The following is a 23960-nucleotide window of genomic DNA, read 5'->3' as shown; positions in this document are numbered from 1 at the left end:
TTCCGTCATTTGACAAATTAGGTCTTTATGAATGACATCGTATTAGGGATTAAGTCACCTGTAAAATTCAAATTTTTTTGGAGTGTAGCTCTGCATTTTAATTTGTGTAATTTTGCAATTGCGTGTTCGAACTTTTTTAGGATGAATCCCAGCGTGGGGCAAAACTGTTGCTTTCCAGCGTGAAATAGTTTTAACTAGAACTAGTTTTAACGATTTAGAAAACCTAATTGAAAATCTGCGTTGATTTTTCGGAAAGTGAAGATACACTCTTCAAGTTTGCCGCGTTTTTTTTGGTGTTTACAAAGCCTGAAAACGAGAGAGAATATTACATATTTTTACATGTAAAACTAAGTTTTGTGTTTATTTCGCTGTTAAATTTTGTTCATTAGGCTGTACATGATTTTGGATGGAAATTTAAGTGAAGTGTGACGTTCCTTTCATGTACATCTATCGAGACGTAAAATTACATGATTTTTTTCCAAGTGTGTATAATTTAAAATCAATGCTCAGATTTTTTTCTTTTTTATATTCTCTTATTTTCACATTAGAAAAGTTTTGCTAATTAACTTACGAGTCCGACATACTCAAGCATAAAAAACGACACATTTTCACAATTGATTTAACATTCCGAATACCAAGGGGTTAAAAAGTTACGCGGACTACTAAGGCTACACAGAAAGAAATAATGAAATTTACACGAGATGTAAATCAATAGTAACATGGAATAAACATGGGTTGAATCGAAATTTTGATTGAAAACCTTCATCGATGCAAAACTAAATTGAATTGCATTGAATTTTCAATGAATATAACTATATCTTTCAGTTAACGCTTATTTTGCGATTAAATTGTATTGAAACGTACAGAATTGTTAAGTAATTTTATGTTTAATTACCTGCTCCAAATATGTGCATGAAAATAGATGTAAATTCACAAAATATTTTTATCTGTGTACCATGAATAGTGGGAACGCTAATTTTGACTGACTATATAAAGGCTAGTTGTTGATCGATTTCCAAATTTTTACCACCATTAGAGAGAAAAATTTTATTGAGAATGAAATCTGTATGATTTCGTACGCTATGAACCTGCAGCAGTCGAAACAGCACAGAAAGAAAGAATGAAATTTAAACGATATGTAAATCAATAGTATGAAATGGACATTAGTGGAATCGAAAGTTTCATTGAAAACCTTCATCGATGCAAAACAAATTAATTGTATTGATTTTTCAATGAAAAGAACTGTATCTTTCAATTTACGCCTAGTTTTGCGTTTAATTATATTGAAACGTGCAAAATTGTAAAGTAACTTTATATTTAATTTCCTGCTTTGAATATGTGCATGAAAATAGATTTAAATCAACAAAATATTTTTATCTGCACAGACAAAAATATTTTGTGATTTTACATTTATTTTCATGCACATATTTGGAGCAGGCAATTGAATGGAAATTTACATTACAAAACAAAGCGGTTTGTAAATATACAGCCTTGTTCGATGAAAAAGTAAATGCATTTCAATGTAATTTTACATCAATCATGGTTTTAAATCAGATTTTCGTTTCAACTGATGTCTGTTTAATAGTACGATTGGTTTACATGTCGTGTAAGTTTCATCTTTTCTTCCTGTGTTACTTTGATTTGCTGTTTTTCTTTTACCGTTGGGTGGACAATTCTATTTTGCATAACTCTAAGTAAATCTAATTCTCAATGTTTTCTATGGAGATACAATTTTTGAAATCGGTAAAAAACTAGCTGATATATAGTCGGTCAAGATTGGCGCACTCACTTCTTCTTACTATCTTTTGTACAGTTAGTTTTACCCAAAATGAACGCGGACGTGTAATTTTACATGTTTTAGCTCTGAAAAATATGTCAGAATGAATTGAACATGTTTTAGATCAACTGTAAAAGTGAATCATTTTTGACGCTCGAATATGTTGGCCTTAGAAGACTTAAATGTACACGATTTTTTCTAGGAGTGTAATTAGGTGAAACCACTTTAATGATTAGGTTACATATACATAGCGTACAGTTTGTATTTTGTTAGGTATGATTCAAGCCATTCCAAAAGTTTTTGTTCAATGCCATAGTTTTGAATTTTGAATAGTAATAATGGTATGTTCAATGAATTTCATGTCATTCTGTTGAAAGCTTTGCTGAAGTCAATATAGAGAGTTTCTACATAATTTCCATTGTCCATAGCTTCCAAAGTGAATGTAATGATAGCTTAAATGGCCTCATGAAAAGTATTAACTTCACCTTATAAAAAAATTATGGCAAGTGAAACATTGTTTAGAAAAGATTGAAATTTGAATTAGAGAAAATTGTAGATTGTACACTCTTAGAAAAAAAAAGGAAAATTACGCTTGATGTTAATTCAAGCATGGCGTAATTTCTTCGGTGATGACACTAATCCCTTATACGATGCGGCGGTTACTATCAGTGTTCTTTTTTTTTATTTCAATGAATTTCATGTCATGGAGTTTTAGACACAACATTAAATGTTCTTCCACGTAAATTTGCGTGAACTGCGACGCTCCATTTATGTGCATCTAATAAGATGTAAAATCACAAGGTTTTTTTAAGTGTGTATATCACAATGTTTGTGCATGTATCGTTGTAAATTTCAACTAAATTAACTGTGAAGTTACTGATATGATTTATCTTCACATTCTTGGATTTGTAAATTTAAGTGTATCACGACTCTCCTTTATGTGCATCTATAAAGAAATAAATAAGTGTGTAGTTTTACCTTGGAAATTTATTTTTTTCTCAATTGCCATTTCCCGGCGTTTCATTAATCTATTTCGTTCGCTGTTTTTTTGCTTATCATTTCAAATAATTTGGACTACACTCCAAAAAAATATTTTAATTTTACAGGTGATTTTATCCCTCAAACGATGTCATTCATAAAGAACTAATTTGTCAAATGACTGAAAATTTCATTTGTATGACTTAATGTTAGATGAGCTTTAATTTTACTGGTTTCGACTGTGATTTGCGTTCTGCTAGCAGGTGCGACTGTATAAATTTAAATGCACCTTTTACCAGCCAAGCAGATGCATGCTTCTGTGGCTCAGGCGATTAACAGACGTACTTGCGATCCAATGATTCTCGGTTCAAGTATTCTTTTTTTATTTCAGTTGCTATCAATATTTTTTTTATTTCAATGAATTTCATGTCATGGAGTCTTAGACACAATATTAAATGTACTTCGACGTAAATTTGCGTGTGCATCTAATAAAATCACAGGGTTTTTTGAAGTGTATATGTTTCGTAGAAGCAAATGGCCTGATTGAAACAAAGTTAAAAATAGACGATTGATTTATTATTTACCACAGCATTGAAATGGGAGATTTCGCGAACATATTTTAAATCATTCAGTTACTTGCTTATCAGTTTGATGAGGTAATTGATAAGTTCCTGTGGTCCAAAAAATACCAAAATAATCTCAAATACCTTTACCCTACGAATGCTAGAATGTAGTGCAGTTGACATAAACTGTTAACTTTTTTCCATATTATTTTATTCATAATTCATTTTTGAGATTTAAACTGTCATTTAGGGGTTATCCTATTTTGTGCAGCGGTTTATGTTGAGCTGCTAGGTTACATAACAGTTCAACATAAACTGTTATATACTGACGAGTCGAAGACGAAACATAAAGTATAGATTTAAACAGTTTAGAATAAAAAGAGTAAAGACAGTAAAGACAGTAAATATATTAAAGACAGTAAAGACAGCAAAGATTGTAAAGACAGTAAAGACAGTAAAGACAGTAAAGACAGTAAAGACAGAAGACAGTAAAGACAGTAAAGACAGTAAAGACAGTAAAGACAGTAAAGACAGTAAAGACAGTAAAGACAGTAAAGACAGTAATGACAGTAATGACAGTATAGCCAAGCGTGCGAGTTATGTCTCTGAGTTAGTGTTTTTGTGTCTTCTGATTTCGTGTATGTTTTTAGAAAGATTGTGATTAAAAGTGATGCTAAGTTCATGGCGATTTAAAATGACAAACAACAAAATTCAAAATAAATCGTTTGCATAATAGGTATTAGGCACTGATGAAGGTAACAAGTATTGATCGAATTTCGCATCTAAGACTGTACATTGTGGCTAGTTTCGTTAACTTATGCTGCCTAGAATGGAGTTCAAATTTGTGGAATTGAAGTGAGTTGAATCATTAGTGTTTGAAAAAATAACGGCTCAAACAAAAGTGCTACTGTAGTAATCATTAAACTATGCTAGTGCTTCGACTTAACAAATGAATATAGGCAAAATTATCCAAATTTGCAACATGAAATTTTCGTTTGAAGAAACAACTAAACTATCTCGTTTCACCCGTCGTTTCTCGCTAAGCTGCTGCCTGCGGAAGCCGTTATCGATTCTTTTCACACGAACTGATTGATGACTCCAAAAAAAAAAAACACTAGCGCTGATGTAGATCCGTTGGGAGGAAAGTTAATTTAATCAAGCAAATCATGCGTTTATTGAATTTTCTAATCATCTGATTCACCTGTGCTTACCCAATTTTTCTATTTTTCTATCATCTCGACTAATTTTCATGATTGCCTGTGCGGTGGCTGCTGCTGCTGTTGTTGTTGCTGCTGCTGTTGCTGCTATTTGGATGAATTGGCTTCGTATTGATTGTACTCTGATTGATGTTCTTCAACTTCAACTCTGGGATTGGTGGTGAATTGCATGGCTAATGTTCGGGCATTATTACGATAATCATGATGATGATGATGATTATGCAGATCCTTTCCCATCGATGCTGCCGGTTCCGGTCCCACCAATGCATGCGATGGCCCTACCACCAAGGTACTCTCTACCCGGCGTGGAAATCAAACTACAAAACAAGGACCTTTGGCGGGAGTTTCACAAAATCGGTACCGAAATGATCATCACCAAGTGTGGAAGGTAAGTTGTTGAATTCATGAATTACCTCGATTTCAGTATTAAATGACCATCTGTGAATATGTTCTAAATATGCCTCAAAGAATCCGACAGTTTCAAATACATGACAAAGGAAGCAAATGTTGATTCTACGACAAAAAAAATGATCACATTTGGCCGTTCCACTAAGAGCATGCTTTTCACAAAAAAAAAACAAAATAAAACAAACGTAGTTTAGCAGCATCGGTAAGATCCTAGAGAAAACATAAAATTTGTGTTTACAATCCCGAAAGAGCACCTCGCGCTTCTCGTGATGTGCAGTTTCCTTGAGAAAGCGTCCTGGCGCCAGCCGCCGGAGACCGCATGCTGTTTTGAGGTTTCAGAAAACCAAGCCGAAATGTTTGTTTCGTGCTTTGTTTTTGATCATTTTTGTATTTTTTTATGCTTTTTTTTCAAATCGCATTATATCCACCAGCAGTTGACCAAGATCTTATCATTCGGCAGCCAAGAAGTCAAGTGCTTTAATCCGTAGGGATGAGTGAATCAGCTCGTTATGGATAAGACTTTCATCGGATTACAAATCGGTTATGGTGATTTTGCCGAATAAATCTTCCTAACAACTTTGATGGAATGTCGTACATTTATCATGGTTGCTAGTAACCACGCGGCCGTTGAAAAATGGACTTATGCGAAACTTTTGGTCAATTATGTTTATTCAAAAATTAACCATATTTTGTGCTTGGGGCACCTAACTGTTTTAGGATTTTTTTTATGTTTCGTCTTAGACTCATCAGTTCATGTTGAACTGTTATGCCACCTAGCAGTCTAACATAAACCGTTGAGCAGACGTTAATTATGACTTTATGCATGTCACATTCAAAGTAGTTTAATGGCCAAAATAATTTTCACGGATGAAAACATTTCTATTATTTTATTCATATTCATCAGTCGTTTTCCAATCTGTTCTGTTCCCTGATTGAGTACTAATAAAAACTTACTAATGTTAAACTTTTTGATTTTATATTAAATTTTATAGTGTTCCAAATACAGTGAGAGCGTAACGATGACGCATTCCAACGCCATTACTTTTCGAGCCAGAGCTGCCAACTATTTGAAAAAACTGTATTTGTCGGAAAAATCAATCTGGGCAACACTTATGATGAATCGATCTATTGTATCGTATTTTAAGGTATTTTAAGAGATAAATCGGTATAGTTAACAGTGTTGTTGTGAGTAGCGAAGGCTTTCTCGATTTGCGTGAAACTTTTCACATGTGTTCAGCATGCAAATAAAGTATTTTTCACTAGTCTAGAGATTTTTTCACTCAAGACTAATTTCTAAAGCGGCGTATGTGTTTTAAGTCACATTATTTTCGAACAATTATAACTCGAATTCTATAGCTTCTTTGAAAATTGTATCTAAGAAGTTGTAGGTAATCAATTGAACTTTCTAAAAAAGAAATATACACCGAAAAAAATCTTTCGATTTTTAAAAAATCAATAATGAAATAAATTTTTCGAAATTCTCAGTTTTTCCATCGTACGATTTTTTTATTTTATACCACAAAAAACGTGAACTTACAAGGAAACTAATGAATGTTTAAAAAAGTTTGAGAGATGATCGATGAAAAAGTTTCCAGAAGAAAAACTTTTTAACGATGTTCGAAGACAATGTTTTCATATGAATAAATGTGTCTGAGCAATGAAGTGTTATTCTCTAAGCTACGCTTAGTGAAAAATTTTATAAAAAGCTACTGAAACAAAATCGAGAAAATGGATATCTCATGAGAATACGGCTTTTTGCCTTTCTCATATAGAAATGCTATACAATCACTGTAAAAACCAACTTTTGAACCGAGGTCCGAGATGGCTGAACCGATTTTCACAAACTCAGATTCAAATGAAAAGTCCTATGGTCCCATAGACTGTTAATGAATTTTAGCCTGATCCGACTTCCGGTTTCAGATTTACAAGGCAATATGTGCAACTTTATGAGAAAATGCGCACTCAAACTGTCATACAAAATGATGCAAAATCGGTACGTGCTGGTACGGAAGAAGAAAACGCCACCGCCTAGCACACAGCGTGCTTAGTTCAATTTTGTATAGCCTGAAGGGTTGCCACATTGAAGTCTATATCAACTTGATATAACTGTTTACAAATGGCAAAGGTTGTGGTAGTTTATACCAAAGAAAGTTTTTGATTTTATTCAAGTTAAAAAAAACTTGACAGAATGATTGTCATGATGTTTTTTTTTCTGATATAAGTACACTGGGGTCTCTTTTTACGCGGATTTCCCAAGTTACGCGGTTTTTTTTTGCGCGGTTTTGTTTTATGCGGTACGTATCCCCCGCACGGAAAAGCCAGCGATCGCAAAACAACTAAAATATTAGTTGTTTTTCTGATTTTGGTTGGTTAAAATTTGGTACAACTAATCGACTGTTGTTTTAACTAATCTGTCATTTTTGATTTATCGTGTTGGCAGCTTAGCAACGACACCCAATAAGTAATGAAACGTTTCAGTTGAGCAATGCCAAACACCCTGAGCGAACAATGAAACGTTTCAATGAGATGTCACTCGTGCAATTGAGCAAAGACACAATCCCAGCAAAGTTACTTGTATGCATGAAAGCAAAAAAATGTCTCAATTGTTTCAACCAATTATTCAGTTATTTGAACTTAAAACGCCAATTGCAACAAATATTTTTTACTGTTACACTCTTCGGGGGCAGCTAATCGTTCACTGCTTGAGCAACGAAATTTTACCTAATTAACTGCTTATATCTTTATCACTAAACTCACAAAGGATATAGAAATGAACAAAAAGATAACAATTCTCAAAAGGGAACTCACCAGAAAAATGGTCACAGGGAATTAGGAAATTTTTCCTTCACTTGCAGAATGGCTCGCTGGTAAACCTAATGCTACAGATACACTTTCAAGAAAATACAAATGGTACCACTTCACTTTAGCAGCAAATTTTTAAGCGTTTAGTGGTTTTAATAACATTGACATGAACCGTCCTAGAATACATTACTCTCAGATGAAATTAATACATTTATACTGTAGGAACATCTATTTAACACATGGAAAACTTGTTTTACAATTAACTGTTATATTCTTCTGCATACTTTCACTTACATAAAACGACCACTACGTAACTAACATAAATGACGTTCATTTACCATTGAAAATTTTCCATATGAAACGCTTCTAGTGAAATGAGGATGTTTTTTGTTCTACCTTTTACTTTCTTCGTTCTCCGCCAAGTGGCAGCATTTGAATGCAACAATTTCGGTTACCTGAATGGTTATGTCAAACCAACAGATATGTTAGTCAAATCAACAACATTTTAGTTGAAATAACCAGGGCGTGAAACAACAATTGCAATATTGTAATTTTGTGATCTGCGGGTTCTCCGTGCGCGTAAAAAGAGACCCCAGTGTAATATAAGAAAGGCATCATTGCACCACTAGGCGGATTAAAAAAGGTTTTTAAAAATTGTAATTATTATTGTAATTCTTAAGAAATCTTGAATAAATTATTTTTTGACATCAAGACGATGCGGGCAGTTGTTTTCGAGATGTTTTGAAAACGAAATTGAAGAAAAAGCTTTGATTTATAAAAATACGTATTTTTTATAAATTAAGCGCGGTTTTTCTCAAGGCGTCATTAACAAGTTTCCAAATTTGAAATACTTAACAATACCCCCCCCCCCTCCCTTTATCACAACTAGTCACAAATTTTTAAAACCTCCCTAAAGAATTATGTAACGACTTTCATACCTTCATACCAACAAAAAATAGATTCTTTTTTATAATGCAATAACAACACAACAGTTTCTTTGTAACTGTATATCGGGCACAGTATCCGTTTTGTAAAATTGTTAAACCAAGCACAGTATCCGTTTTGTAAAATTGTTAAACCAAGCATTCCAACAATTTTCTAAATTATGGGATGGGTATAGCGTGATGGGTTAGCCGTCGATGTGTTTCACAGAACCCGCCTGGGTTCGGTTCCCAACTCCGCACATAAGTTCAGAAAGATTATCTGGCTCGAAGAGGCGAATGACCTTAAGGTTGAAACCTTTATAATGGATACAAAAATATTTTCTTTCTGAGTTTACCTACTTTTAAATAGCTATAACTTTTTTGTCCATTATTTCTCCACCTTGACCTAGAATGCAACAAACTTATGTAATTATCTGTAACAATATATCAAACATAAAACAAAATGTTCTAATCCACCTAGTGGTGTGATAATAATTTTATCAATATTACTCATACTATCAATAATACTACCGTGGTGTTCTCCTCATTGAATAGAAAAATGAAAGTTTGTTTGTTCTGGCGTAAACTAGATACAAAGTTCGAAGAAAAAGTTTTCTTGAGATTTTACATCTTATAAGATGCACATGAATGGAGCGTCACAGCATACGCAAATTTACGTGCAAGAACAGGTAATATTGTGTGATTGAAAAGTTCTATGTTTCGTTGAAAAAAAGCGAGAATGGTGACTTGAACCGAGAACCATTGGATCACAGAAGCCACATCAGCTTGGCTGGTAAATGGTGCATATAAATTAATTCAGTCGTGCTTGCTAGCCAAATGTAAATTACAGTCGGAACAAGTAAAATTCCATCTAATGCCACATTAAGTGATCAAAAACGGAACTTTCCGTCATTTGATAAATTAGGTCTTTATGAAATGCATTGTATGTGAAGTTAGGTTACCTGTTTTTGTGTGTCTACAACTACAAACCGAAATAGTTTTGAGCCAAGATTAGAAAAATTTCTAACGTTTTTTGCGGCATCAGTCTAAATGACAGTTTGAAATTTTAAGCAAACATGACCCTGTAGTTCCGGAATACCTTTCATAGGGCCATTTTTTTGTGGAAATCGGTTAAGTCTCGAGAAAAGTGAGTGAATTCTGTTTTAAAGTATTTTGACCACGATTTCCGAAACTGTATTTCGGAGACCAGTATATCCGATGTGAGTTTGTGTGGTCGTCAATTTGTCAAACATGTGAACTAGAGAAGTATATTTACTATTTTTGAAAAATTAGCTCATCTTTTTTTCACTCGCCACCTTGTAATTCCGGAACAGGCTGTCAAATCTTTATGAAATTGAAAAATAACTTTGGGGCAATAGTCTAATTTTGATAGAATTGGTTCAGCCATGTCGGAAAAAATTGTATGCATATACCCAAACATATTTTGTGTACTCGACGAACTGATTCGAATGGTGTGTGAATACATGGTCTTCCGACCCACTGTGATTGCATAGTCTTTTTATATAAGATAAGAAAAAAGAGATAAAAAAATAATTATTGCTATATTGTTCATAGTGCTATAGCAGTTCATATTGAACTGCAGCTGCACTTGACGAACACGTGTTATGTGCACCTTAATCTAAACTGTTGCTCTTTGTGATATTTTTTAGAAATTTTTTTAATTTCAACTACTCATGAGACCAGACTTCTATGAGCACTTTCCCGGTAACCAATAATCACATATTGATGCCGCATTATGACAGCTAATAATCGGTAATTGGCATTTCAATCGCTTTTGAGAATGAATTAAAGGCGACTTTGGCAAAATATATGGATATGCATAGATAATGATTATTTATGGCTGGTGTGCATTCTGAAAGCTGAATACTGATTGATACACGACAGATGAGCTTTCGGGTTGCAGATATTGAGCTACAAGCGTAATGGGTGCTTATAAAAGGCTATTCTAATGCCATTATTAGTACTTACTGATTACCTGGGTTGTAACGAAAACTGTTTTTGCCTTTCTGTATAGAAAGGTATTAGAATTGCTGAAAAAAAACCGACTTTTGAACAGAGCCTCGGAGACCCATAGTGTTATATACCATTCGACTCAGTTCGACGAGATCGGAAAATGTCTGTGTGTGTATGTTTGTATGTGTGTGTGTGTGTGTGTGTGTGTGTGTGTGTGTGTGTGTGTGTGTGTGTGTATGTGTGTGCACTTTTCGAAGATATTTATACGCGCTCAATTTTCTCAGAGATGGCTGAACCGACTTTAACAAACTTATGTTCGTTTGAAAGCTACTATCGGACCATTGATCAAGTTCGACTGTGACTTTTGGTTCCGGAAATATTATGGTATAAGTGATGTAACCGACAAAACACGTTGTTTTTTACCGCTCTAATGTATATAAGGGTGCCAATATTTTGGGATCACCTCTAATTTCGTAAAGCGCTACTGTTCAAAAGTTTTAGCACCTCGAAAAAAGTCCTTATGCAAAATTTGAGCTAAATCGGACATAGGTAAGGGGTGCTGCCCAGCGGTTAAAGTTTGAAAATTTTCGATCTTTTTTTTTTATAAAAATTTTTTTATTCAGGCCAATTTGCGTACAAGCTTTACGTGGCCGAATGAGCCATGTTTTTATTAGATAAAATAATTTTTTTACCGTTGGATCTCGTTGTCACCCTTTTTCTAGGGGGAGAGGAGCTTCCATTTTTATCTTGCGATGAGTGAGGGGCACTTTGTTCGTGGCTCGTCTCGTCCTCCATTGCCGCATCGGTGGTATCGTTGTTGGCTTCCGTTTTTCCTTCGTTTTCCTTGTAATTCGCATTCTTGGGTTGGTTGTTAGTTGCTGTAGACGCGTCTTGTTGTGCATTAATTGCAGTTGTTGGTGGGTTTTATGGTACAACAGGAGTACTGCGCTCACTAGTTTCCGTTGTTGGGCGGTTGTCCTTATTTTTGTTTAAAGATGTCCTTTTTGCAGTTTCAGTGCAAGGTTTGCCGTAGTGTGCAGGTTGTTCACAAAACTGACATGTAACCAGTTGATTTTCATACGTAATCAGCGTTTTACACGGATGTATCCCGTCTTGATCACAAATGATGTAAGATGGAATTGCTTTACGTAGTTGCATACGCACAACTCGCACGCCATTCCGGATACCCGGAAAAAAATTCCGCCATACTTCCCTTTCGATGGAAAGAACTTCACCGTACTGCGACATACATTCCCGAACGTACCCCTCGCTGGTCTGCGGGGGAAGGTCATGCACGCGTACTTCTATGGCATTGTCCACCATATACACAGGGATTTTATATTTAACATTGTCATGATCAATACTGTGTACCCCGTTATTAACCGAAGCAAATGCAATTGTATCTTTTTCACGTTTGAACATAATGTACACACAGTTAGACGCCTTGTTGAATTGAATCTCACTTACATCAGTAACGTTTAGATGCATTCGTTCCTTAAGCAAGATTTCAATTTCGGTTGCTGCTGGCCTAACTTTGCAGCGCTTGAAATCAATACAAATTGAATTTGGCCTTGTAGGCCAAGTTTCAGGCTTTGTTAAATCGTATTTGCCCATTTCGTACACTCTATTGTTCACTACACTATATTGTCTTTGTTTCTATCGTCTCGACCGTAAGCAATTGTCGACTGTGTCTGATGAGATGCCAGCACGAACTGGATTTTCGATCTTGAAAAAGCACCATAGGGGGGAAATGAAATTTTCAAAATTGTACATTTTTTTTTGATGCCAAATATCTTAAAATTGCATGAAACGTCGAAATTTAGTGTTAATTCAAAAAAAAAAATTTTTCCAAACTTTCGATCCCAAAAAATCGATTTTTTCTAAAAAAAAATTTTCTCGAGATGACCCTAAATCTCGACGTTTCATGCAATTTTAAGACTTTTGGCATAAAAAAAATTTACAATTTCGAAATGGTGCTTTTTCAAGATCGAAAATTTTCAAACTTGCATGGTTAAAGTTTGAGACTTTTTGCATCAAAACCCCGTGGTGATTTTTCAAGATGTATGAAAATTCCACTAAGTGGACTAAGAAGAGTTTTTTAGATTAGCATCACTCTTCTCATATAAATAGGTAACGTAAATGCCAAGCGCTTGATTGGAAAAACGATACCGAGTATGTGACATAAACACTGAAGCATGCTTTTGCGAACCACTCGAATCAAACTGAATTAATTGGTGTCAAAAATGAGCCAAAATTAGTGTCAGAAATTATTTCATAAAATTATGAAAAATTCGTGAGACTGCTTTGAAGAAAGAGAAAGGCATTATCACACCACTAGGTGGATTAAGAAGGGTTTTTTGTTATAAACTTATAACTGCTTGCTAGAACATTTCCGAAGACACTTAATCGATCGCAAGCTCGTGTTTTGAGATATGTCCCTGAAATTTCGAAAAGGAATTTTTGCTAGGCCCTTCTCAAAAGTACTGAAGTTTTTCACGAACCTATTTGGAGAATAGAGATTTGGGAAGAAACCCGAAGCGGCAGTAATGCAACTGCGTCATGCGACTCTACAAAATCTAAAAAAAGTGTTCGAAGATTCCGGAAGCAACACTCTTGACTCTTCCAGAATGAGAAGCGTGAACTGGAAGAGACAATGGATGCGCTTTAACTTACCCAATAAATTCGCAAGTTCTACAATAACCACGAAATAGTTCTGTGCCACGAGCCAAAATGTGCCGAGACAAGAAGAGAGGCCTATCGGATGGGTGGAAGGTGATTGATAGTAGAGATGGACGCGTCTCGGATACTATAACCCGAATATCTGAACTCGCAACCCAACCTGGCGGATTCGGGATTTGAAACAAAAAAGTTCGATGTTTTAAGGTTTCATCTTCGACTCATCGGTGTATTAGCAGTTTACATTGACCTGCCAATGCCCCCTTGTGGTTCAACATAAACCGCTGAACAGATGTCATTTACAGTTATTGGCCAAGCACTTGCATTTTTCTTCGTGATGCAATGTGCTATCAGACGTGCCCAAAACCAGAGCGGAGTCGAACTCGAGGGGTTTCGGGTGAGATTCGAGGCTCAACTGCACCTGATCTGCAAATAAGTTGTACGAATTGAGAAATTTTCGAAGCTCTGCTTTTTGAGGATATATTGTTGTAAGTTTTGTTAGATCATCTATCAATTCCAATCTCTTTTTCGTTGTGTATGTAAATCCGCTGCTTCTTCCTTACTGGGAATGATCAAAAATTAAAATCTCTATCATCGTATGGAATTGATATTGATAACGAATCAACCGCACAACCTTAGGGTCCGCTATCATTGAAACAGTTCAAAATCAATATTTCCAGAATTTACACTTATATCTGCTCTGCAATTCGATGGCATATGTTATCCAAGCGCGTACGATCTTCAAGTGCGCAAACATGGAATTATGTACTTCGTTGCAGTCTCTTGGCTTCCTGGTTCCTGACTATACCGTTGAGACGTGGAACCCTGATCAAGAAACCCATTCCACCCGGTAGCAGTTTATTCCTTCACCGAAACTATGAAAACATTTAATGCACAGCATAATTTAAATGGAAATATTTCTTCCGATAATTATAGGTTTTCAAGTTATAAATAATCTCATCACACATCATCTCGTGTATCTTCGCCTGTTTTATGAAAAGCTTATAATGTTGGGTTATTTGCTTTCTTGTGGTGTGTTTTTTCCCCTGTGAATGTCGGTACCATACACTCTGCTAGTTCGGGGGCCTTGACTCCGAGTTTTTTTATTTTTTATTTCCAATAGCATTCAAAGCAAATATTCATTCAATTGTGGCCCATTATGTAGCGTAGCTTTCAGCATTTCGCGCGCTTTATCCGTACACTTTTACTTGGTGTGTATCACAGATCATTGGCCACGGTTTCCAACACATACGGTTTTCAACTGTTAGGCTTCAACAGCCCTCAATTAATCCAATTTCAATTGATCCTAAACGGCCCATGCTGCAAGAAGAGAAGCGGCTGGAAGATGAGCCAACTTCTGTACCGTGCTCTCGTAATTGATCTATTACGAATTAATACCTATGGCACGATAAGTGCGCTCGATGACTGGCAAGACTCGATTGGAACGTGTTTCGGTCAACCACTCGAGTTTTTTTTTGCGGCAAAGCGATCCGCACGCGAAAGTACTGTTCGCTTTTTGTGGGTCTAGGTCCAACCGTTTAAGGTCCTTGGTAAGCTTCGAAATGATGACACGACCTCTCGCATTTCTCAAACGCGAAGGACAAAAACGTGTTCGATCAATGGTGGGAAACACGAAATTACCAGTTGGTTTCGGCTTACCGAAATCAGGAAATCCGTGGCCTGGAAAAATAAACACAAGGGGGCTTCGAGGGATGTTGAAGTGGAAAACAAAAATCAAAACTCATCCGCAAATAAACACATCCCAGAGCGACAGAGAGGAAAGAAAATAAAGCACACATTCGGAACCGTTTATTCATTCATTCTGCATGATCGCAAACTGTTGACAGCCTGCATTCGTGAGAAAAAAGGAATCAGAAAATATGACAATGACAAACAAATAAACATGTTTGCAAAGGAACAACTGGGACTTCTCGGCACAGATAGCCAAATCTGTGAGGAATAACACATTCCGGTGGACCGTAACTGAAGGCAAATACAGTTGGCGCCGTATAACGTTTGAGAAGGAACAAGGATCTGACTGTTAGTTACTTTAACTTCAAACCATTATATCCTGGGCTTATAATAGTCGATACGGATTTCAGTTGGATCTGGTTTCTTTAGAATTAGTGGTATCACACATGTAACGCTTCGTAACGCCTATAACTTACAAAAAAGTAACGCTTCGTAATGCCTATAATTTACAAGAAAGTAACACATGTAACGTTCCGTAACGCCTATAACTTACAAAAAAGTAACACATGTAACGATTTGTAACGTCGTTACATGCGTTACTTTTTTGTAAGCGACATTTTTTGGCCAGCGACAAAGCAGAACTGCACATTAGATGAATTATATGGGCCATTCAGAGGTTTTATTTTCCTTTGGCATCGTCATCGACACGGCTTAGATGAAAATGGCACAATGGTCCCGTAGATACGTTGATTTTGCTCTGTAAAATCATTGCTAATTGACTATTTTCCATTAAGAACTTGAATTTTTGATATTAACCAAAAATTGGGTGTGCTGTAACTACTGAAATTTTTAAAAGACACGATTTGCATAAACGTCAATGTGTTGTTTTGAAAAACATGCCCCCCAATATTTTGACAACTGGAATAAATATTAGAGAATTCGCTAAAGATATCTTATGATATAACACTTTTTTCTGTTATCCCGTAGTTGGTCTCCGTAATCCTTCATATTTCTTAACTAAATTACTAAAATTTTACAACTAATATACTACAATGTGAAATGTGCTATACTTTACCACTTTCGAATATTTGTTATTACTGGAATAGTAGGAAAAATGTTCGTGATTTTTACTTGGTTGCTTTTTATTTGCTCTAACCTCTCCGTTTCCTTTATAAAAATGCGTTATATATTGCAAAGTTCAATGATCTGCAGTAACATTTTTTGTGCCCCCCCCCCCCCCAATATTTCATGGAACTTACCGCCCCTGCATATTAATACTAGTATGCGTGTCGTTTCTAAATATGCCGTGCGAAACAGGGTTGCCACAAAAACAGATTAATCTGTATTTGTATCTCCTGAAAAATACAGATTTAAATGTTGCGAAAGGAAAGAATTTTTCATTTCATTGTTCGCTAAAAATCCACATTTGTTTAAAAGGTGTTTGGAATAAGCGGGATTCCAAATCCGGTTTTGATTGGAAATCGACATGGTATGTTTATGCTATTTTTTCTATCATGTCTTACATATATTTTTTAATATAGTTATTGAATCTAATGGTTTGTTTACTTATCTTGAACATACTTCTGATGTTATTTGTTTCTCAAGAAATTTCTAATAGTATCGAAGTAATAATAATACTAACAATCATACGATATTATTGTTATTATCATTGTTGGTTTTCCTATATTTTGAATTTGTGCCAGATTTTTCAATACTTAAAGTTGAAGTTCTTGATATATTCCAATAATTTTTCATTGTGTGGATTAGCTTGAAATTTTGAATGGTTGATTTTATTATTTCCAAATTCTTTGTGAAATTTGGTCTTTTGTACATTATTATTAGTATTATTTACATAATATTAATAATAAAAATAATAATAGTTGCTGTTATTATTATTTTTTTTATTATTATTATTATTATTATTATTATTATTATTATTACTATTATTATTATTATTATTATTATTATTATTATTATTATTATTATTATTATTATTATTGCATAAAAAAGATCGTCGATACATTTCAGTACAGGCGGTTTCAATTGTCTCTTAATAAAATTTCGTGAAGAATTAGATATCTTCGAGCTTCTTAGTTTAAAAAAAAATACAAATTTGTTGTATCTATTAATCTAAAAGTACTTGTGTTAAGTTTAGAATAAACAGTTTTAGGATAGTAGCTGTTTAATGTAACTATTCTGTACTTTAGTGTAGGTGCATCGTTCAAAATTCTAGTAGTGAAGAAGCAGAAAGCTTGCACAATTCACACAATCGATTAATTAACTGACATTTGGAAGTGTGAAGGAAGCTAGTTTTTTTTGTATTCACTACATCCAGTTATGTCTCTGACTTTACCCACCCACCTTTTTAAAATTAAATTCTATACCTCCTAAAAAATCACCCGTTAGTAATTTACAATTTTTACATTAACATTCGGAATAAATAAGTCGAAAAAAAATTATCTTCAATTACTATTTGTTTTTGACGAAAAAATATATGGCTCTTAAAAAACTTTGAGATTATGTAAACAGCATTTTTGGTTCTTTCCGCTCAACAGGCACTAGGGCAACTAACTTTCATTTCAACATTAAAAAATACTTAATCACCGCAATGGTTTGTAACAAAAATCTAATAAAATACGACGGAAGCCAGTGTAATACAGTTGATATTATTAAAGCGATATATTTCTATTCTGACTGTTCAACTAAATTCGATTATTCAATAAACTTAATCGGGTTGTTTCTCGAAAAATTGTATTCAGTAGATTGAGATTGTCTATTGGAAAAGAAAAGATTGAAAGATTCGTAATTAATAGTATCATAAAATTTTGCTACAAAAAATCTCGCGGCCACGAATTCCAAATCTCAGCCCATCCCTGCATTCCACTGCGATCTGACTGGATTACTAAGAGCTTTTGATATACACATTAACAGAAACCACAGCGCACTAACTGAACCCGTCCCAGCGTAATCTGATATTGCATTTTAATCCATAAATGTTCCGTTACAGAATCTAGCAACCGACGAGAATCGCTGCTGAATGTAGCTACTTGCTAACCAACAAAGCGTTTCACATTACCAGCCACTTGTCACTTTGCTACAATTTCAGCTCCGAGTCCCAAAACCTGTCCGCTGTGCGACCAACCCATCCATCATCCGTCCCGAGCCGTTGCAGTGCCGAACGCATACCCATGTCACTTTGAAATTGGTGCGATGATGCTGCGAGTGTTGTCACTAGAATTTCGACAAACAGAACAGGCAAAACATATGTCCAGATCCAGTCCATTCGGTGGCGCCAGTTGTCAATTTTCCTGTCGACGTCTGCTCGTTCTCGAAAAATGTACTTTTACTTGTGCCTGCTTGTTTCAATGTAACCGGGCATTGCATTGCAATGTGAGGAAAAATGAAAAACTAACCTCCGGTGGCCTTACCATGTACCAGTAGCTACCGGTGGTGCAAGTCTCGAAGCGTTAGCGACAACGATGACGACGAAGACGACGACGACGACGACGACGATGATGGTGAAATTGATACCTTCAATTTGGCCGCAATCCCGTACAAGGCTCGAGAACGTGACTGACAGATTGTGGTGGTACCCTTCCGATCGATACGTTTAGACGGTTGCAACTTGGAAGCTAACTGATTCAGTTGATTATGGTCGGTCGGCTGATCTCGACACTGGACGCATTTATCTCGATGGACGAGAATTTCCTCAACAACAACAAAAAAATACACAAACATCATTGCTTGGGCGATGAATAAATTACATCGTTGACTTCCCCGATTTCTTCGAGACATCCGGACAATTGAAAGAAACAAGGTAGTAGCAGAAAAGAAATTGCTGAATGCACTGACTGATCGAGTGTGTGAAATTAAAAACAAATTTGTCATTCAATTACGACCTATCCTGCACCTGCTCGCTACAGTACGAATCGTAAGAAAAAGGTGAACAGATGTAAAAAATAAACTAGCAGAAAAACGATACTAGACAAGATTCCCGCTGTTACGCTGCTACCTACGTGGGATGATTGGCGATGTACAGTGGTTTGAGAAAGAGCAAACGTTTACTTAATTTATTAGCACCAATAGCTATGAATTAATCTACCTGAAGTAGCTACAGTAAATTAATCGTAAAATTATACCTCACTGGTAATAATCATTAAAATTAGTCATAGCTTGATAAAGAACTTACAATAAATTTGATTTTACCTTCGAACAATAGCAACGTAGGACTTCTCGAAACAAGATATCTTTATTCGCATTTTGAACCAGGTCGGAATTTAATAGTGTTTTGACGTAGGACTACGACTTTCTTTACTATGCTCACCTTGGTACATTTTCGAAATTGCCCAACACGAAAGTGTAACGAAATTACTCCAGATTTAATTTCTTAATAACTTTTTCCCTGTTTGAGTATTTTTTTCTAATTGTTGGTAATTACGTAACATTGTTGAAATCGAGTGCTCATGCCTTTATATACGATAAGACAATGGAACTACACCCGGTATTATTCAACTGGTGCTTCAGTCAATGGCAAATGTGAAGTTCCGTTCTTCAAGCCTAAACGCATAAAAACAAGAACTAGTTCTTCTGTGGGCATATCTGCCGTTGGACATTCGCAGTGTGAGTTTCGATTCAAACAAAAGCGATTGCGTCACCCAGCTCTGGTCGTTTTATTGGTGAAAAAGGAAATGAAAAGTGGACAACGATGGGGAACATTATACAAACTCAGCCGTTCTAATCCCTCCAAATGTTATCTAAAGCCGGTTCGGATAGTAAATGGTAGAAGACCTTTATCACTACTTTCCGACATACCAGAGACTTGGGTGATTCGCATTGTTCAGATGCCTAAGCCCAACTCCTCTGGTAGAAGGTAAAAGTTAAGTTACTAGAAGATTTCTGCTTGCTTAAATGACCCTCTGTCACGTCTCATTTTTCCGTTCTATATTTTCACATCCTTGCTCTCCCTTGCGTACTATCATTCTATAATTTTCATTGTCTGTTTCTACAAAAAAAAAGATCTCTGGTTAGGAGAATATCGCAAAAAGAAAATAGAAATATACTAAACTTAGTCGTTAAAAAAAGAAAAAGAGTTATCTAAAGAACTATTAAGATTACTTCTTTGCAAATCGAAAGAAAAAAAAACCCTTCTTAATCCACCTAGTGGTGTGATAATGCCTTTCTCTTCTTTCTTAACAATCTCATGGAAGTATATTTCATACTTTTATTATATAATTTCTGATACTAAATATGACACCAATTGATTCAGATTGATTCAAGTAGTTCACAAAAGCATGCTTTAGTGTTTATATAACACAGTCAGCATCATTTTTCCAAACTAGTGCTTGACATTTGCGTTTTCATTTTCATATGTCTTGAAAAATCACCATAGGGGGGAGTACATGAAATTTTCAAAATCGGAAAAAAAATTTTGATGCCAGAAGGCTTAGAATTGCATGAAATGTCAAGATTTAGTGTCATCTCGAAAAAATTTTTTTTTGAAAAAATCGACTTTTTGGGACTTAGAAAAAATATTAAAATTTTTCTAAGCCCCAGAAATTGATTCTTTCAGAGAATTTTTTTTTTTGAGATGACACTAAATTTCGATGTTTCATGCAGTTTTTAAGAGTTTCGGCATCAACAAAAAATTTCGATTTTGGAAATTTCATGTACTCCCCCCTATGGTGCTTTTTCAAGATCGAAAATTGTCAAAACTTTACCACCGGGCAGCACCCCTTACGCATGTCCGATTTAGCTCAAATTTTGCATGAAGGCTTTTTTAGAGGTGCTTGAACTTTTGAGCACTAGAGCTTAACGAAAATAGAGGTGATCCCAAAATTTTGGCACCCTTATATACATAAGAGCGGTAAAAATCAACGTGTTTTGTCGGTTACGTCACATATACCATCATATATCTGGTACCAAAAGTCACAGCCATTTGATCTTCGAACTTTATCAATGGCCCGACAGTAGCTTTCACACGAGCCCAAGTTTGTTAAAATCGGTTCAGCCATCTCTGAGAAAATTGACCGCGTTCAAATATATTCGAAAAGTGCACACACATACACACACAGACATTTTCCGATCTCGTCGAACTGAGTCGAATGGTATATAACACTATGGGTCTCCGAGGCTCCGTTCGAAAGTCGGTTTTTCCAGCAATTCTAAAACTTTTCTAAAGGCAAAAACATCCGTTTTTGTGCAAATCTAGTCAAATTTGATTAGCTTTTTGCCATTTTTGCAGTGCGAAATTCGCAACAAATGAGCGCAAATAAAGTTGGAATTTGACTGCATTGCACTCGAAAAAAATGTTTCGAACAGTGCTTAATTTCGTAGAGAATTCCACAATATGGTCCTTCTGAAGGCTAGAAATTATTCCCGTAAAGCATTTTGATAGTTTTGTTTGACTGAAATATGCAAATCCGAAATGAAATAATCGACATCAAAATTCCATATGTTGCTATTTTTGTGGTGGTTGGGACCGTCCATTTGTGACAAAGCTACAAATGAAATCACATAAAAAGAAAGCTATTTACCAAAATTGGTTCAGTTTGGAATCAATTGGCACTGTCAGCAGGTGTGTTGCGGGTTGTTCGCAAAGCCAGTTTCGCTTCACACAAGAGCGATTGCGTCATCCAGTTGCTGGCCACGGGCATTGACGACAAAGAAAACCAAAAGTGAACTACGATGGGAAACATTATGGCTTTTATTACCGGTATCATTACACGGTGAAAACCAAGTTACAGCTGGAACAATTTACAGATATATTCGAAATTTCAAGTTTCATTTAAACAGTAGAATATTATTCTACAGGTTAAAAGCAATAAATTTGTTCATGATATCCTTTCTTCTAAAAGTAGCTGTTCTTGAGATACTTGGATATTTAATTATAACACCATTTTTTATATTTCCATGAATTGTTTATTTGCTTGCTATATCTACAATTATTTCATTATATCATATGACTTTCCTTATAAGCCCGGCTTCGACAGTGATCACAAATGCTTAACGTGGTATTCAATTTAACTTTGCACTTTTAAGCTTATCATTTTCTTTGTGGTTTCTGTTAATTGGAAAAATTTTCCAGAACTCACAAAACCAGGAAAAGGTTTACAGCACTTTAGGAAAACCATATTATAGTATTGTAACTGCTTCGAAAGAGATTTGTTATAAACTGATATCTGTTCTACGATGCATAGCTATTTATATGTGAAACCGGTAGAATTTAGGTAAGCAATTCGCCGGTACGTACGTTGGTTGTAAATAGTAGGTAGTCAACTGGCACAATTCTTTGATTCTACATGTGTTTATTCGTTTTGACGTAGTTACGTTACTTCTACTGTGTAAATGATTTTCTTTCAACGAGAACTTGAAATTTCGAATATATCTGTAAATTGTTTTAGCTGTAACTTTTTAATTTTTTAAAAGGCACGGATGGGATAGCCATCAATCTGTAGGTTTTATTAACAGGTTTAAAAAAAAATTTCAAAAAAAATTAAAACCAATATTTTCTTTTAATGAACTTTTTCGAATTATTGTGTAACTATTGAGAAAAAAATCAAAAATTCCTTTTAGTGTATATTTATTTTTAGAATGGCCAATCGATTCCCTACAACTTCTTCCTGAACGTCATTTTTGTACAATTAACGGTTTCCGAGTTACAACGATTTGAAAAAGGCATTTTTTGTGAAATGCAAAAATACATACGCCCTTTTTAAAAATCAGTCGTGAGTCGGATTGACCTCTCCATCGGTTCAAAACTTATGGTTTGCCATACTGAAGCCATGTGCAAAGTTTCATCCAAATCGGAGAAGGTCGAGTCTGATGACTGCAAAGCATTTCTGGAATTGCTCATGAACGATAATACTTGGCTTGTATTCATTTCATTCTGTAGCCTGTCAAGGTCAAAGTTTTAGTTTTGCTATAAAACTTGCTATAATCTAAAATAATATCTGTTATATGATATTACACACCGAAGCATTATTGCTTTAGCAACATCAATGCATTGAACTCAACAGAGTTGGACATTTTTAGCATTATAAATGACAGTTACTTAGAAAATAAATCATTTCTTACAATACCCATTTTATTGTATTCAACTCGTTTTCATTTCAACACAAAGCCCAATGCTGCATAAATTCGCATCATTATTTGATATGTAATTTTTGCTCACGATATAATGCCACCAAGTCCACCGTGCATTTCTCACACCACCTCAATACGAAACAGCAGCGCACAAGCAATAAAAAAATGCGGAAAAGTTCATGTAAACTTTTCTAAGTTTCGGATGTTTTGGCAAATTTTTTTAAAATTTTGAGTTTCATTTTCAGGTTCTTTGTAAAATTCTGCTACAAATACTAGGAAATAGGCTACAAATACTAGTTCTAAAACCATCCCCGTGGAACGGAACAGTAACCGTTTATACATTTCAAAAACCAATAACGGCTCAGCGAAGCAAAATTTCAAAACTCTAAGAATACTTAGTTGTGATAAATTTGATTTCGAAAACTTAAGTGTTTTTAGTTTTTCGAAAATCGGTCTAGTTTTTGAATAATTGATCGAAAGCGCGATTCGCGCATTCCGCTACATTTCACCTCGAGGAAGTAATTGAAACTCTAAAGCAGGGGTTCCCAAAGAGGTCGATATAGACCCCTTGGGGTCGATATCCCTTTTGCGGGGGTCGATATAAACAACAACTGACTATGGGAGCCGACGAGGGCTAGAAAAATATCCCCTATTGTTTGATATAAGTTATTTTTTGAAATATTTACGCTAAAAAAGTTGTGTTTATTTGACTATCCGCAGAAATTGGTAAATATTTCACATAAATATTAAAAAAGCAAGAATTTGAATTTTCAAAGGAATTTGTTGATGGGGGTCTGAGACCTAAGTTATTTTTAGTAAATGGGTTCATGACCCAAAATAGTTTGAGAACCCCTGCTCTAAAGCGTTG

General features: G+C 35.1%; 1 protein-coding gene across 1 annotated transcript in view; it reads left to right on the top strand.

Annotated features, from left to right (window-relative positions):
• LOC131436774 (T-box transcription factor TBX6-like) overlaps window positions 1-23960 on the top strand; it is an 80978-nt gene that overhangs the window by 26798 nt on the left and 30220 nt on the right. Inside the window, exon 2 of the mRNA XM_058605682.1 lies at window positions 4761-4923. Coding sequence (XP_058461665.1) covers window positions 4761-4923 — 163 coding nt within the window. The remainder of the gene's footprint in view (window positions 1-4760; window positions 4924-23960) is intronic.

This window comes from Malaya genurostris, chromosome 3 (genome assembly GCF_030247185.1).
Source record: "Malaya genurostris strain Urasoe2022 chromosome 3, Malgen_1.1, whole genome shotgun sequence".
Taxonomy (NCBI): domain Eukaryota; kingdom Metazoa; phylum Arthropoda; class Insecta; order Diptera; family Culicidae; genus Malaya; species Malaya genurostris.
Note: the sequence above shows the minus strand (reverse complement) of the source record. Positions and strands in the feature narration are given on the sequence as shown.